Genomic DNA, 18,021 nt, shown 5'->3' with positions numbered 1-18,021 from the left:
TGTGGCATTTAACAAACTTTTTTTAATGCGGTTTGAATGCCAGTCAAAGCACCTCACTAAATAAAATGGTTACCTTACAGTCCTGTTCACAGTGTTGTTTGCTTTGCTTCATTAAAAAACTATACCCCATGTCATTTTTTTGGTGCTCCAAAGCATTTCCAAAGCCTCCATAGAAGTCTATCACAATGCTCGCCAACAGCACCTGCAGCATTTGAGAGACATTTATTCAAAGTCAGCTTCATTTTGTTTTGGAGGTATTAGATGTATCAAATATCCCAGGATGCACTGAGAAACCAACAAGTAAATGAGAAAGACATAATCTCAGTCACTTCCAGTTCATGGGTGTATATTCTGGAAGTTTCTGGTGCAGACGTCACATCTGGTGTGCAGGGGGAAGGTAAGCGAGGTCTGGACCGGAGCGAAGCAACTAGCAGACAGCCCACGTGGTGTGCAATGTGGGAATGCTATAGTGGAAGGTGAGCATGGACTGGAAAGAGGACTGAGCGGAAGAGAATCGGCAGAACTGGCAGACCGGAGTAGGAGAAACTATCAGTTGTAATTCCTGGTTAGCAGCATGGGAGCAATATAGCAAGAGGTGAGTGGAGGGGAATCAGCAAAACTGGGGGATACTAATGAGTGTGGAGAATCTGCAGAGCTGTGTGTTAAAATCAAAGCAAGTGTAAATGTGTTCTCACTGAGTAGTTTTACATGCCAAGCATAAAGATATAGGTGAAGTGAAATGTGTTTAAACAAAGGAATAAATCTTTTCTTACCCTGATAGTGTTTCTGAGATCTGTAAACATTCCACTCCCTTGCCATTTGCTTAGTATTAGTATAAGAGGTGTTTCTGATTCAAGTGCATTGGTACTGTGGCTTTTTTAACATGAAACAAATTAAACTTTGTTATAAGTTTTAAAGCCTATTACTTGGTTTGCTTTGTTGGAGAAATTTCCTTAAAGCCCAACTTCTAGCGTTAAGGAAACATACTTACCTGAGCCTCCGCTCCTGTCTACAGCTAGACCAGTCCTCACAGTTTCTGCACTCCTGTAGTCTAGGGTCCTGACATTAACAGGACCATAGCAGGCTCTATAGCCCTGCTCTAGGTGTGAGGACACCGAGGGACAGTTGACCACCGGATTATGGGGATCACGGTTTTCCAGGGGAGAGGAGGATCAAGTAAGTAAAACAGGTTCTCCTTTGCCCTGGAAATAATGAGCTATTGTGCAGGCACAGCCCCATTACAAGGGTTAATTTTTGACTGCCCAGAGTTTGGCTTTAAAGTGTATGTATCATCTAAATGTTTGGTTTTGGATTGCATAGGAAAGGTTTTTTTTTATTTTTTTTATTTTTCCTTCATGGTTTCCTTCTACTTTCCTGTATTGGAGATGCAAAAAGAGAGGAAACATCTCTAAAATTAGAGAAATTTCCCTTTTAGACAATTTTCACTGGAACAGGTGTCCCCAATGGATGATTTACTCTTGCCTCTTGTTCTGGTGACAGCTGTAAAATTTCCAAACACTTTCTGAATCTCTATAGCAGATATCTTGATTTGCGTACACTTTAAGTCAGAACTCCAGCCAAAATGTGAAAATAAATTGGCCATTAAAAGTAAAATATGCAAGCAGCTCATGTTGCAATGCTCACCTTCAATCCAGAGCTGTCTTTTGCAGTACCTTTTTTCATCACTTGATTCCCACAGTGTTCTTGGTTAAAATGTCAACTAGTGTCTTTTAACTAACTATCTCAGAGCCCAGGCTGTTATGGTTATCACATAGTACTACTGCACTGATGTAATTCAGTGCAGAAGTAACCACCAGCACTGGATAAGAAAAGAAAGATCAGTGACATCATCAAAGTAGTCGGGGTGGAGGTAGAAAAACATACTTTTGCTTTAGATGTTCATAGATAATTACAGTATTGTTCTTAAAGTATAATTAAAGCCACGTTTTTTTGTTTTGAACAGAGCAGGGATAGATTTGAACACCTATTAGATTTTTTGCAGCCTGTGCCCCCATTAGGGAGAGTCACCCTCTCTATTTGTCCTATTTACTATTATCATTGAAATTGAAAGAAAACCCTACATTTTTGGTTGTCCCCAGAAAATTAATAGGGGAAATTTTTCCAATTGGTACACTAGTTTTGGTGGCTAAGGAATTCTCCTAATTTACAGGGATTTTCACTCCCTTTCTTTTTTGGAACAGGAAGTGAAGGTAAATATCCCCAATGGAACACAGATAACAAAAAATAAACTGACAGGTTATAACCCTTCCTTACTGTATTAATAGAAAATTATAGGAAGAGAGAGATACATCTACTTTAAAGAAGGAACAATTGCATTGAGATGTATTTGTACTAATTTTATTTGGGGTTTTTTTTATGGTTACAGGTGAAATGTTACAAGTATTGGCCTGATGATACTGAAGTCTATGGAGATTTTAAAGTGACATGTATAGAAATGGAGCCACTGGCTGAGTATGTCATCCGTACATTTACACTTGAAAGGGTAAGAAAAATGTGAAAGGCTTTCATAAATTTCAAAGTGACCTTGTTACCACAGGTTTACCTTAACAAAGCCTGTAAAAGAAGAGCATCGATACATAACCTTTCTGGAAGTCTATATATATAATCTGATGTTTTGCTGCTCCCCAGTCACTCCAGGTATCCCATGCTTTTGGATATGCAAATAATGGCTCCTCCTTACCACATGTTGTGATTCCTCCCATTGGGTTGCCTGTCCTATAGTGACATTCGAGCCAATGGGATGAAATACAATGTGTGTCAGGAAGAGCAGGTATTCACAGAACCAGAAGTTTGGAAAGCACCAGAAGTTGAAGACTCGGGCCACTGCTGGAAGAATAATTATAGATGCTCTTCTTTTGCTAGCTGTTCACCATTTACAAGAGACTCCCTAGTATATTGAAATGGCCTGCATTTACCTTATCACTATACAACACCAAACTATCAGTTATCACAGTGAAATAGACAGCCCTGGTGAATAAAGTAAATCTAATTTTCAGCAAAACTCAACTTTTTAGTTTGTCTAAATATATGTGTGTGCAGTCGAGGCTTTAGTTAAAATTGGCCAATTTATGAATCTAGGTAATCAGGATTTCCAATTTCATGATTCTCCATAATTAAGGCAACTGATGTTACACAAATGTTGAAATAGGCTATTTGTTCAGCAAGAGCTATCTAATTCACTGATTTCCTCATCTTTGTTAGCTATAGCCAGCAAAGTTTTGCTATTGGAGAGGCATTGTGCTCCAGTTGTATGCAGTTGAATGCATCCGAGAGGAAAAAACACTAAAAGACCATCTCTTTTGTTCTGTTTTAAAACTCAAGGTTGTTGCAGTCATGTCGGGTACCAATCTCACAAGCCCATCCAGGAGTTCCCCTGGAGCCTTTTATTTTTATCAATGAATACAAGGCTTCCTCTGATTGGCTGAGTTTGTGATCATGACACCATTCACCTGTCTTTCCACCTTGGCCAGTAAGAGGAAGCATTGCATTCATTGATAAAAATACAAAGCTTCTTCTGACTGACAGGGATGCACTATGACTGATTCGATCTATACCCTGTAGCAGAGAGGAAATGTCTCAAACTGTTGCTGGAAAACAGCACCATTTACAGCATGCAGCTATTGCTGCTATACTCTATTACAGCAGTTCCAATGATCAAACTGTTCTGGCATGGAAATACTTTCCAAATGCTAATTTGGTGATTGGAAACCTGGAATTCTACTTTTAAGCCCAAGGAAGGGAGAAATGTGTTACAGGGTGTGTTCTTATGGCAAAGCCTTGTAGTATGTAGCATTCAATAGAATTATTATACAGGATTTATGTAGCGCCAACAGTTTGCTCAGCGCTTTGCAATATAACGGGAGACAATACAGCAACAATACAGTTCAATGCAAGAGGGATTTGAGGGCCCTGCTCCTTGGAGCTTACATTCTAGGAGAATAATAGAAATGTTTCTGAGTAGACCTTGAGATCACTGGAGTGCAATATTGTGTTGCTTATATGGAAACCTATGGCAGTTGAATGAGGCTTCTTGAGTAGTAATGGGGACATTAGCTGCCTAATTTGTTTTGCAGATGGATTTTGAAAATGTAGGCATTGTAGATATATTTTTGTTACTTTGAAGCACAAATTATTTATAAATTGTTACTAGGCTGTGAAATCATTATTATTATTATTATACAGCATTTATATAGTGCTAAAAGGTTTGCTCAGTGCTGTACATTATAGTGGGGGACAGAACATGAGACAATACAGTAACAAAACAAAACACGAGGGGTTCGAGTTTACAATCTAGGAGGGAGGGGATAGTGGTACAGGAGGAAGTGGCTCTGGGGGATGGAGTGGTAGGAGGAGTGGAGGAGATCGGCTGTTAGATGAGGGCAGGGTAGGCTTCCCTGAAGAGATGGGTTTTCAGGGTGCGCCTAAAGGTGAGGAGGGTAGGTGACAGTCTGATGGATTGGGGTAATGAGTTCCAGAGGATGGGGGAAGTCCTGCAGTCGGGCGTCGGAGGTGGAGACCAGGGAGCTAGAAAGTAGGAGGTCTTGTGAGGAGCGAAGATTACGGGTAGGGTGGTATTTGGGTATCATTAGCCTTATTATACCCCATATTTAGCCCTCATGCACACCAGTGCAGCTTTGAAGTTGTGCAAAGTTGCTAGACTTTGAGGCCGACAATTTAGTGTGACTTCATTTAACATATGTCAATGCAAGTCGCCCAAAAATAGTGCAGGGACGTTTTTCAAAGTCACTGTGACTTGAGTCACACCGATTTGAATGGTTCCATTGCCGCTTATGGGATGTGACTTGTCATGCGACATTGAACTGTCAAGGAACATGACAAGTTGCACTGGTGTGAACCTGGACTAATGTGTAAAGTTTGTGTTTAAAGCACAGCTCCCCTTTTCTATTTCTGTATTGTAAAGCAGGTTGGGGAACTTAAAAAAACATGGATACAATGTTTTCTTTTATGTCCGTACAGTAATTTGTAGCCTATGGGAAATGTTAACTGCTTCTTCATTACACAGTATTTAAACCACTCTTATATTATGCTTGTAAATATGCATAGACAACTGTTGTCTGTACTCCCACCATAACAATAAACCTATTTTAGATGTTGGGGATACTATACAAATATAACAGAGCAAAGCAGCTAACAAACATTGTTCACAAAATTGATTTATTGTTCTACTTTATGGCTTCCAATATATGATCGGTGAAAGCAAAATAAATTGAGACATTTTTAAAACACACAAGACTTGTTCATTAGAGGAAAACACTTTAGAAAAGTAATGTTTGTAGTTCTTCTATTCCTACATTTAGCTTGCTTTTAAAATAAACCGAAAATCAGGTGCACTATGGTTATATTATTTGTATAGTATATTGTATAATACAGCCTCCCACAGTCTGTATATGATAAGTAAATCTCCAAAGCTGTGTATAGTGTAATTAGACCTTTTCTGTAATGCAGTACATATTTTGTTTCTGAAATGCAAGGCATTGTCAGCAATAAAACCCACTGAACAGTGAAATAAACACTTAAGTAAGGAAATGTTAAGGTACAGATTATTATTAATTTTAAAAGCAAATGAAATTTCTGAGCACAGATTACAAAGTACTCTATTGATCTGATTTATAATGTTCAAGAAATCTGTGGAATTGAGAAAGTCACTTTAGTGTTCAAGGCTAGAGAATAAAGTGACATTTTTATTGCCCCACAATAGCAATAAATATACCCCAGCCAATTTATTGGCTTTTTCCCATATTTACCTAGTGTGTATGAGATTATAGTTTAGCAGTTCACACATAGCCAAGAACTGATGTAAATGATTCAGGGCTCAATTCACTTAAGAATATCTCATGAGATACTTGAATCATGTGACATATTTTTAACAGTTATCTCCTGCGATGCTGAAATGTCAGTTCACTATCACCTTAAATAAGTAGTGGTCCAGGCATGAGGTATTTAAGGAATGTAAAAATATTATAAATAGCTAATTTGGAGTATTCCCTTCCTTTTTGGATCAGTTTCTCAACAGTAATACCTAGGAACTTAAATATGGAATTACTTAAAATCATTGTGTTGGGTTTACTTGAAGTATAACTAAAGAAAAAAAGTTTTTTGTTTTGTTTTTTTGGATGGAGTGGAAGGGGATTAGAACCCCTGTTATATTTTTAATGTTGCCTGTGCCCTGGTGGAAGATTCACCCCTCTATTTGTCCTGTTCACTGTTGTTATTGAAAGTGAAAGTAAAAGAAAATCCCAGATTTTGGGTTGTCCCAGAAAATTAATAAAGGGGAAATCTTCCAGTGGGGACAGGACATTGGTTCTGGTGACCTGGGGTCCCCAAAGGATTTTTTTCATTTGTAGGGTTTCCTGTTTTAGCTATGGGACAGGAAGTGAAGGGAAATCCCCCCACCCCCACCACCCCCAATAACAACATTGTCTTTTTTACTGGTGGAAAAAGGGTATTTATCTGTGTGTCTGTTTTTTTATTTTATATTTTCATTCAATATTTGACATTTATAAAGATATTTTGTATTTACCACGTGAGTCCTGTGAAAGCAGCTTCCCTTTGACTGGTATTCCAGTCACCTTTTTTCTTTTGTATTAATACATATGTTGCAGGGACCACACTGATTTAGTGAGTTGGCATATTTCTACAGTTTAAACTACTGTACCTCTTTATTAGCAATACAAACTGCCTGGGGTTCTGATCCTTCTCCATTGTGTCCATCCCACTGAATATCACATCATGAGATAAAATACCTGAATGGTTTCATGAGATTAGTACATGTTGATGAAATAAGCATGTTGATGAAATAATTCATTTTTTGAGAATTAAAGAAACATTTTTGAAAACATAATATTTTATCTCAAATTTTAAAGAGGAAAGTAACTCTTTGTGAATTCAGTGTGTTATATAAACCTTATTTTTGTATGCAAATAGCCTAAAGTGTATGTATAGCCAAACCTATCCAAAGTTTTGGATGGATTAGGAAAGAGTCAAGTTTGTATTGCTGGCTTTGTCCCAGTTAGCTAGATTCACCCTCTTGATTTGTCTTGTTCATTTTACAGTTGTCACCAGAACAAAACATGAAGGAAAATATTTAAATGGGCATATCCTTTCCAGGAACAACTGTCTAGGATGGGAACAACCCTAACTTTTTAGAAAATTTATTTTACTTCCTGGTGCATCTGCAGAATGGAAAGAGGAGAAATATTCCAAGGAGACACTGAAAGCAATAAAACAAACTGACAGATCTTAACTATTCCATTCTTTATCCAAAACTAAAAACAACTTGTTATACATAACAAGATTGTACTTCTGAATAACTGAACTACATTAGGGCTTTTTGTTTTTAGTAGTAGTGCTGCCCTATTTGCTCCCCTTTAAGTGTTTTGTTATGTAGTCCATTTAACCACCATGCTCAGATGCAGATCAGGCCTTTTTCACACAAACCTCTGGGTTCATGGACACCCCCAGGGAGTATAAATTTCTCAGCTTTGATTCTTCAGGAGATCAGAAAGGCCACACCTAATGAAGCAAAGGTAGCTGGGCAGGTGATCTGCAGCCAGATGAGAGGCCTTCCACTGTAAAAGCCAGGCAGGAGTACTTCATTTACAATGGGGTGGCCATTTGTCCTAGGACATTGGATCCCTCCAGCTGTTCACCTGTGTTACCAGAGCTACCGTAGACTTAACTGTGATACCATATAAGAGAATAATTACAAGTAGCTGGTTGTGTTTTTAACTGTTTTCCTAGTGATTCTCAGCTAGACACTGTTGTTATAGAGATTAATAATGAGACTATGCTATGCAGTTACATGTTACCCTTTTGAGTCACAGAGACATGGACATGAAGAGTTTGTGTTTTGTGCTGGCTTCACGTGTTTGTTTCATCTTTCTGCTGTGTATGCATGTTTTTGCTATCCTGAACCTGTTTTGCATTATTGTTTCTAACTTTCCACCTGTTTAGTAAACTGAAAGTTACTGTTCTCTGTCCGATCATTGAGCTGATTACCTATTTTGTTATACTTGTACAGTTAGGTCCATATATATTTATACACAGGCACAATTTTATTTTTTTTCAGGTATTTATCAAAACATATTCAAGCTATAGTTATATAATGGATATGGGCTGAAAGTTCACACTCTCAGGTTTAATTTGAGGGTATGTACATCCAAATTGGAGGAAGGGCTTAGGAATTAAAGCTCTTAAGATTAGCCATCCCCCCTTTTTCTATCTGTATCTGTCTGATAAGTGCATCAAAAATGTAATTGTATTAATTTTAATTGTAAAAATTAAAAATTGTATTAATATTACAAAAACCTTCCCTCTTATGTTTTGAACTTCAGAAAGTAGGTGTCTTATTGTGACAACCCAGATATAGTACAGTGATTGACTGTCGTCATAAGTTTAAAATTCACAGAATAACAGCCTAAACAAAAAAAAAAAAAAAAAAACAAATGCAGCTACCACATCTAAGGACAATAAGCTGTATTCTATAAACATTTCATTTTGTAGTGCACTTTAAATTTTATCTTGTAGATCCACACTACAATGAACAAGAAAGCCCTTCAATTTATCACAAAAAGGGATCTGCTGCAAGGACATACATCTGCGTTAAAGTTGAGCTTCTTGAATAAACAATATCTGCATATTTGCTTTGTAAATATGAATTACCCCCAATGATGTGTATCCCATTAAGTAAAAACACTAACTTTCATTCATCCTGGCACCACTGTAAGTGTCATCATTTTGTCTCTGAAATATCCACTCCTGTTTCTAGTACACCACATGCAGTAAGGCTGTGTAAATTGTCTCACTCCACCACCTCCTTTCATAAAATATTTAGTATTTTTTGACAGAATTAGGGATGCATTGATATCAGTATCTGTGCCAATATCGAGTATTTTCATGAGTACTCGTGAAAATACTACTGATACCTTAACCAATACTTTACGGTGTGATTTGCTTTAATGGATGCAAATTGCAATGCAGAGATTAGCATGCGGTTTGAGCAGGAATGTGATTCCTGACCAAATTGCCTACTGTTTCCCCACTGCTCCTGTGTGAACCAGGCTTGTCGTAGCTCGAGTGCACACAGGAGTGATGCAGGGAACCTCCCTTCAGGCATCCCATACTTAGTGTTGGGAGAAGAGAGAAAGTGGCAGGGATTTGAAATCCCCGCCGCTTTCTTTCCTCTCCTTGCAGTGATGACAGTTCAGGCTAGACAGCATCTGATTGGTCAACACCGTCAATGTGAATAACAAGCCTGGGTTCACACAGGAGCAATGGGGAAACTGCATGTGATGTGGATGGGAATCGCATTCCTGTTCAAACTGCATGCTATTCTTTGCCGTGCAATTTGCGTCCATTAACTCAAATCACACCTCAAAGTATCAGTACTCGTACTCACCATTAAAAAAAGTATTGTTGCATCATTAGACAGAATACAAGGTGTTCTGTGATTGGAGGAGGGGAAGATGTATAGCAGTTCCATCTGTGGCCTCCTTCAATCCCAGAACACCTTATATTCTCTGAAAAGAATACAAGATGTTTTACAAATGGAGAAGATGGAGTGAGGGTGACTCAAATTGCTTTATGTAGTGTACACCTTTACTTCATGCATTCTACTAGGGCCGGAAGTTTGATGCTTACAGCGATGTCAGAATAAATGAAGTTATCATTTTTGCCTAAAACAGCAGCATCCACAAACAGGACACATATTAGGGTTTTTTCTTTCTTTTTAAATAGCAAATGTGCAAATATTGTTTGCTTTGTTTTGGGGTTTTTTCTGTGAGTTCAACTTTAAAGCTTGCAGTTCATTAAAAAACATAAATATGAATATGTATAATATAGATTTCTTTTTAGCCAGGAAATTCATATTTGTGTGTGTGTTCCCAATACTTCAGCACCTGAAGAGTAGGCTGCTCGCTTTGTATGGTGTTTTCACTGTGCTCCAATGACAAAGCTGTTCAATATAATCAAATCTGAGAAAAACATGCTCTAAAAATGTCCATTCGCAATTAACAATTTTATGTGACTCTCAGTCTGACCCTTGCAGGCATTTATCTTTGGCTAGAGTTTTATATGAACTTTTACCTGCAGGCATGTAAATATTGGGCATGAGCTGGTGAAAACCATAGTCATTTGGATCTCTGAATTTCATCACTGCTATGAACAAAACCAAACATTTTTTGCTCATTGTTTCTTCTACGCAATCTGTTGGGCCTCATTAATTCGAGTGATTAGCTTTTCTGCTTGCCGACAGAGAAACTTTGGCTCCACGCACACGATGGGAAAGAACAGCTGTGGCCAGATTTGTACCCTGTATGACACAACCAGTCACATGCGATAAGAGCCTCCGAACAGCCCGGGACACAGAAAGTTTGCTTCCAGAGTTGGCAGGTCTGGCCACATACAAAGTGGATGCAGCTAACTGTCCTGTGTTTATGCAGCCATAGCACAGAGTTCTGCTGCATCTAGGTGCCATGTTTTGCTCAGCGCCTTGTTAAACCTAAACAGGATCAAGCCTTAGGTTTTTTTTTTTCTCTGGTTCAGTGCATGCTAACGTGTAAGTGTAAGACCCCTTGCACATGATTGTCATAATTTACTGATGTTTACTCAGGAACTTGTTGACAGAGTTCTGAGTAAAACAAAAAAAAACGTGTGTAATGACCTTGAATGATGTTGAGTAATTGTGTCAGCACGTAGACGAATACAATTTTTTTTTTCATTGACAGCGTTCTAATATACTCGCGTAAACGTGCTTATAGATGAGAAAAGACGTGTATGCGAGTAAATGACTGCACTCAAAAGTAAAATTTTCTCTTTTTCTTTTACGGGTCTGTACTCATCACTGTATTACTGATCTTTACTAAGCCATGTTAATTGCCCCATAGACAACAATGCATCTAAAATCAGATCAGTAAACAAATCTCAGCATTTTTTACTCCCATGTGCAAGGCCTAACACTTCCAGGTATATAATACAATACAGGCAGTGCCTGGGTTATGAATAAGATAAGGTTCTGTAGGTTTGTGCTTAACCCCTTCACGCCTAAGGGTAAAACAAATCTAAATGCCTAAGCACAATTTTGCAATGTTGACATGTGTTAGTAAAACCATACATATCGTCACAACTACTTTGTACATCCAGGACAAATTGGGCTTTAATTTGGTGGTAAATGGTAATGGATATCTCCTGATTTTTTTTTATTATCAAATGAAAACTGGCCCAAATTAGTAAAATAAAAATATTTTTTTTATTTAGCTGTGTGTTTCTTGTTACTACCATATCCTACCACCAAAGAACAACCCAAAATACATTTTCCAGCTCTTGACGATTGCAGTGATACCATATATGTATGTTATTTGTTGTTTGTACCTGTAGTACATCCCAGAAACAATAGTGCGCATTTTGTTTTTGTATTTTTTTTTTTACCTAAAACACACTGACACTGACATTGACACTAACTGACACTTATACCAATTTTTGTTTTAAATCCTGACTTTTGACCCTGACCTTTTTGACCTTGACCTTTGACCTTGACCTTAACCCAAACAATAACCCTGGCACTGAACTAGATCAAACCTTAATCTAGGTATTTCTTCTTTATTTTTTATTTTATCTTTTAATATTTATTTATCTTTTTTTTTTTTTTTTTTACAAACATTTTTTTTTTCCTCTCTATGCCAGGAGTTAGAGAGATACAATGTATCTATCTCCTCCATTCATAGAGAGAGAAAAAAAACAAGGGGGCCAGGCTGCACAGTGACTGATCACTGTGATAGCCAATCAGAGGCTATCACAGCGATCATGTGAACTGGAATCGGGAGTCCCGGGTCCCAATTGTTAGAACGGGACCTGGTGCTCTCAGTGACACTGCGGTCTTTGTGCTGGGAGTGTGTAGTGCGGCGCGCTCCCAGCACAAAGACAGGTACGCGGAAAAAAGCCCAGTTCTGTGAGGCCGCATATTTGTGTGGCGTCGGCGTCAAGGGGTTAAGCTGAATTTGTACGCAAGTTGGAACAGGTACATTTTTTAAGTGTAACTCCAGCCAAAAAAAATATTTTTAAGTTTTGATAGCATGCGGAAGGGTTAACTGGCCATGCAGTGACATGGGATTGCTGACAGGCCTGCCAGAGAGTAGGTGGCAGCATGCGGTGAGCAGCGAGATGGCCGCCCAGCGGTTTCCGGCACCAGCATGACATCACGCTGCCTCCTTTGTAAGTTGGATGTTTGTAACTTGGGCACTGCCTGTATAATAATGTGTACATTTAGGTTTAATATGGCTGTAATTACACATGAAGACAGAGGTATACAATAGTCTAGTAAAATATATTGCCTACCCAATCCCTGCCATTATGAAACTGGCCACAGCACCAGTCGAAAACAGGGGAGATAAAGCCTCAAAAAAAAAAAAAGAAAACTGCAATATATTACCTTTTTGGTGTTTGGATTTAATACCACTTTAAATTATTGTAAATACATGTTTTTTCTGCTTATGTTCATTTCCGTGATGTTTTTTTTCAGTACTACTTGGACATAGTTGTTCTACTATGTTGGATATCTGTTAGTATATCGTAGAAATGTGTTGGCTGCAGTGCAGTGGAAATATAGTGAAGTGCCATTGTCTTCTTCCTCCAGACGTTTGGTGAAAATTGATAGCTTGATAGTGCTGTAAAATATCCTAGAATAAAGCAGTCATCAGCTATAAACCTGCTTCATGACTCTGTAGCTCAGGACACAAAGAAAACCTAGCGCACACAGAGTAAAATAAATGCACTTTAGGGATACAAGAATGAATGCATTAGCTTAAGGCACATTTTTTTTTATTCTGCATTATTGTATCTGCCGCGTTGGTCTAAAAATATGCAAGACATAAAGTTATGTGCTGGGCTATGTGTTCTTCTAAAGAAATGTTAAGATAAGGATTGCTAAGGCACTTTCTGCTTCCAAGAATGATTTATTCTAATTGTTTTACAGAGAGGATATAATGAAATCAGGGAAGTCAAGCAGTTTCACTTCACCGGTTGGCCTGATCATGGAGTACCGTATCATGCCACAGGCCTGCTGTCTTTTATTCGGAGAGTAAAATTGTCTAATCCACCAAGTGCTGGTCCCATTGTGGTTCACTGCAGGTTTGTGTAACTTATCACTATTATTTCTAGTGTGTATTTTTTTTCATAATTGTTATGAAAATTGTTAGAAAAATAAATGTTGCTAAAATAGGAAAAATATCAGTGGACTGTGTTTTACAAACCATTGGCCTTCTACAGTTATATAGCAGAACCTAGGATCCAAGGCAACTATGCAGCAGATGATTTAAAAACTAGAAGTTTTGTTACCGTAGAAACGTTTTTGTCCAGGTCAGGTTCACTTTACTGATTTCAGTGTTAGGGAAAATATGGCGGTTGGAAAATGTCAATCATAGAAGTGACCAGAGCTCTCAAAATGATAAGTTCAATATTGTCTCTGTACAACCAAAGATCAGACGTCATATCTCCATCATCTTCCTGTGAATACAATCTTCCCATATCTACAAAAAAAAAAATATAATATACTGTAGTATGCTCAATACACCATGCCTCAAATCCTGTCCAATGTGCTCACATTTATAATAAAATAACCATATGTGTTCACAGTGTTCTTCTTTTTCTACCCTTACCCTTCATATACTTGTATATCCAATCAGTTATTCTCAAATTCACTAATTCACTTCAGCTCATTGTCTCCTTGTGTCTGGTACTTCAATGACCATCTCATGTGAATATCCACACAGGTTTACCCTAAATACCAATATAGTGCAATACTGTTTTCCAAAAATGCATGCAAGTGTTACCAGATCAGTGTTTTTCAAATCACTTTCCACCAAACTCCTCCAATTTCAACAGTCCCCTTCTTTGCTCCAACTTCTCTCCAGGGTTCCCAAGAAAGAGATCTCATACAGAGGCCATAGATCAATCCTTATAAAACTTTATATTTATTAAAATCTATGCACTTACAAACATTCAGTGTAAAACCACTTCCAAAATGGCCACTGCTGCACTTCCAGCATCCGCAATTGCATCAGTTATGACATCTGACGTCACTTCCTACCGGTTTCGTCATCTAGACTTCTTCCAAGGATGTCCTTGAACATATCTGTTTGCCTGTTTGTTTCAGTAAAGCATTTTTTTTCCAATTTTCTGGTGGTTTTACCCTTTGTAAAGTACTTAACCAGTTTTTTAAAAAAAACCTGCCGCCAGCCTGCAGTGAGAGATTCAAACTCCATGCTGAGCAACCCCTGGACATCACTGGCTACAAGTGGTTCTACAACTTCAACAAGATGTGGCTGCATTTAAGGTGCTGTTAGTAAATGAAATGTGTGAATGCAACCATGATTTCAATACTTTGATCACTAAAGGTTTAACTGCGCAAAGTGTGCACTTTTTCTCTGTTTTTTTACTCATATACAGTGCATTCCCTTGTGCATGGTATATTTAGAGCAGCTGCAGAAGACTTTGTTTCAGTTTTTACCAAAGACTGGGGGCTATATTTTATCACCTTTTGCTCAATTTCTTTTTGTCATGCTGCTGGTGGTCTTGTTTTTATCTGGCATGTAGTGTCTTCAGCGTTCCTTTTTTGTTTTAAGCCAGTTTTAGTAGCTTTAATGACACATGCGATAGACTCATGTTCATTTTATTAGGACCATGAAGAAACTCAAAAGTAATTGGGAGAACCAATGCAAAATTGTTGTACAGAGATAGGCTGTAAGTTGTATAGCAGGGTCACACACTGCTACTCCTCCCCATCATCACCTGTTATTGGCTGTCAAGGACACTGGCAGCGTCATGGTTAACAGGCTACCAGTAACCAAAGAAGCTGACATTGATCAGAGCCTGAGGGGCTAGTACCCTATCACATCCACTTGTAAATCAAGGCAGGCAATGGGCAGATTCCATAGTGAATAGCAGGTTGTATGCTTAGAATCCACCCACTGCCTGTTGTCAATCACAAGTTGGGCGGAGCTGATGGGGAGCTAAGGTCTCTGAATTCCCATCATGCTACAGCTGCAAAACTCTTCAGCCACTACTCTGCTTCACTGAGTTTGGTGTTCGTCCCAAATGAATTTACAGTTGTCACGGAGAGGCATAACTGAGTTCTAATGAATGTCAAAGATGGGTTTACGAAGTTCCACAGAATGTGTTTGTTTCTGTTGGACCTCTTAAATACTTTTCATTGTTTTATTCAATGGCCCCAAATGTACCATAGTTCAAAGCAATCAGACACTAGCCTGTTTTTCTGATGCAGGTTAAACATTACAAACCCTACTTGTTGATGTAAACAATTTAGACCCTTTTCGCAGATGTTTCAATGAGCGCTGTTAGTTTAGACTTATTCAGCTAGATTCAATAAAATCTCTGTAACCAGAGCTGAAGGAATCCAGTTCAAGAATAATAAAGTTCAGTAACGGGCATTCTGTAAAGATTACTTTAAAAGTTTATAAATTGAAACTGAGTTAGGTTGATACAGTTAACAAGGACCTGTAAGTATATGCCTTAGATTAATAAAAAAACAATTATTCAACTTTGGCTCAACAGCCCTGAACAGACAGCTTGGTTTGTAAAAGGATAATTTCACCTTTTAGTAAAAAATAACATGCACATTTTTTTGCAGGTAAAAAGGACTGTGAATGCGTGACATGGCCAGACGGGCAGACATATTTTTTTAAAATTTGACAGCTAGAGAGGGGGGAGAAGATCCCCCACCAGCTGTCAAAGCGGGGGCCAGGGGAGGTTGGCAGCTGGTCTGATCATAAAATTTTACATCCTTAATATGGGTGTAAAATGTAACATGTTACGAAAGGTGATCTGATCCTTTAACCACTCAACTACCACTGCATTATAAGAAAATGGCATATTGGTGGGCTTTTATTTTCGGAGCACTGCTTATAAATGTTGCTCCACAAATAATCTCTGGATGATAAATGCACCTGGTAATGTCTGTGAATGAGCCATCATCATGTGCAGAGCCAGCCTGCATGGCTCTATACCTTAGGATCACTGTGATTTGTCGTAGAAAGATGAATCACGGCAATCATAATGTAAATAGCGTGTTTACATCTGTGAGCCCAACCTTTTCTCTTGCAGTGGAGGAAGGGAAGAAAGTGAAACTAAAGAATGAATAACTCATTTATTTGTTTATTCCAGATCAGCAGCAACCACTGTAGTATAAAGAAAAACTTTAACCCTTTTATCTTCTACTCCTTTACAATAAAACTGATTTCCATAGTGTCTCTGCTGTGGTTTACATATTTTAATCTTTTTGCCTTCCTTGCACATCTGAACATTCTTTTTCCATCATCCTGTCATATCTTACTGGTACATACTTTCATTTTATCCATTACCAAGCAATTTTAACCTCACAATACCTGCATTTTTCATCATTTACAAAACAAATTGCTGCAAAAAATGAGTTCACTTTGGGGTGTCTACTGTACAAAAAGGGTTATTTTGTGGGGTATTCATGCTTTCATGGCATTTTTATTTGCAATGGCTTATAACAAAAGTATAGGGAAACAGGTTTGTTTTAAAAAAAATGTAGTCAACTTTCCTTTCTACAGTAAAAAATTAGGAACCTGGCGGTTATAAAATACCACCAAAAAAATTTTATTTGTCTTCAAAATAAAAAAAAAAAAATAATCATAAAATGTATTTTATGTACATCATTGCATGACAAAGTAAATTTCAAACGATCATACTTCTGAAAAATGGCCTGCTATTGAAGCTTATTTCAGACACGTACAGTTTAAAATCATCAAAGTGCTGCACTGATCACTGATTAAAAGAGTGTTTGTTACTTTACAAACAAAACTAGAAACAAAAAGTGCATACAAAACAAAGTGTAGAAAATAAACACCAATAATTAAACAAATCATGGGCAGTGGGACGCACACTATATACATTGAAATGAGGCCCCATGTGACAATGCTAAGCAAAAATCCAAAATGTAACACAAAACATGAAAACTGCACAAAATGTGCATAAATTGTGAACTACTGCTCACGCTCTATAAGCTGTGAAATATTCATTTGTGAAAATAAAAAAAAAGTTAAAGTGGTAGTAAACACCGCTTGCTGACTTTTACCCACAGACAAGCTTATAATAAAGGTTTCCTGTAGGTATAAGGATTATCTCCTAAACATGCACCATTTTGGAGATCTTTACTATTTTTGCAGCTAGTGACATCACCAGTGCACTGCGCTCTGGAACTGAGTATGCCATCCCTTCAAAGCTCTATGGCTGTGGCTCCCATGCGCATGCATGGGAATGACATCATTGCAGGTCGACCATTCAAACATCAGAGCCTGCAAATTTGAAAGAAAGACTGGGTGAAGATGGTAACCCTGTTAGAGATAACAGCGTGCCATTGTAGGAGCTTTGTTTTAAGGTACGTCTCATAATGTGCAAGTATACAGCGCTGAGCAGTTTTTTTGTTTTTGTTTTTCCTGCAAACTTTTGTACCACTTATAAGAATATTTTCTGACACGCACAGTGCAAAAATCAAAATAATTGCAAAAGTATGAAGAATTGGCCAAACAATTCTCAAATGTGGTAATGGTTGCGCTAAAAACAGTTCATTGTAACACTCTTAATGCGAGAAATGCATGTGACCAACAAGGTACTTTCAGGGGCAGAGATAAATTACCGCTCATAAATTGGGGTCATTTATCTTTGGTAAGCAGGTTTGCTGAATATGCCGAGTGGGATCATACCACAGCTGAAAGTTCCTTGTTGGACACACTGATTTCTCACACTTAAGAGCGTTACACTGGACTGGTTTAGTGCATTTATTATCACATTTGAGTATTGATAGTGTGTGGGCAATTCACATTTTGTTATTTTTCTTATATTGCATGTTGCTATTCGGATCCTTGCACTGTGAGTGTCACACAGTATTGTTAATGGCGGAATTTTTAACCACACAAGATAATTTTGTTTTATAGTGTGTGTGTG

General features: G+C 38.0%; 1 protein-coding gene across 12 annotated transcripts in view; it reads left to right on the top strand.

Moving 5' to 3' along the window:
* LOC149462829 (receptor-type tyrosine-protein phosphatase kappa) overlaps nt 1-18,021 on the top strand; it is a 571,684-nt gene that overhangs the window by 517,266 nt on the left and 36,397 nt on the right. For all 12 annotated transcript variants that reach the window (XM_089676124.1, XM_089676123.1, XM_089676120.1 and 9 more), the window contains 2 exons: nt 2,387-2,503; nt 13,010-13,164. In XM_089676124.1, the coding sequence (XP_089532250.1) occupies nt 2,387-2,503; nt 13,010-13,164 (272 nt within the window). The remainder of the gene's footprint in view (nt 1-2,386; nt 2,504-13,009; nt 13,165-18,021) is intronic.

Source organism: Staurois parvus, unplaced genomic scaffold (assembly GCF_062004578.1).
Source record: "Staurois parvus isolate SC_StPar_1 unplaced genomic scaffold, SC_StPar_1.0 ptg000165l, whole genome shotgun sequence".
Classification (NCBI taxonomy): Eukaryota; Metazoa; Chordata; class Amphibia; order Anura; family Ranidae; genus Staurois; species Staurois parvus.
Note: the sequence above shows the minus strand (reverse complement) of the source record. Positions and strands in the feature narration are given on the sequence as shown.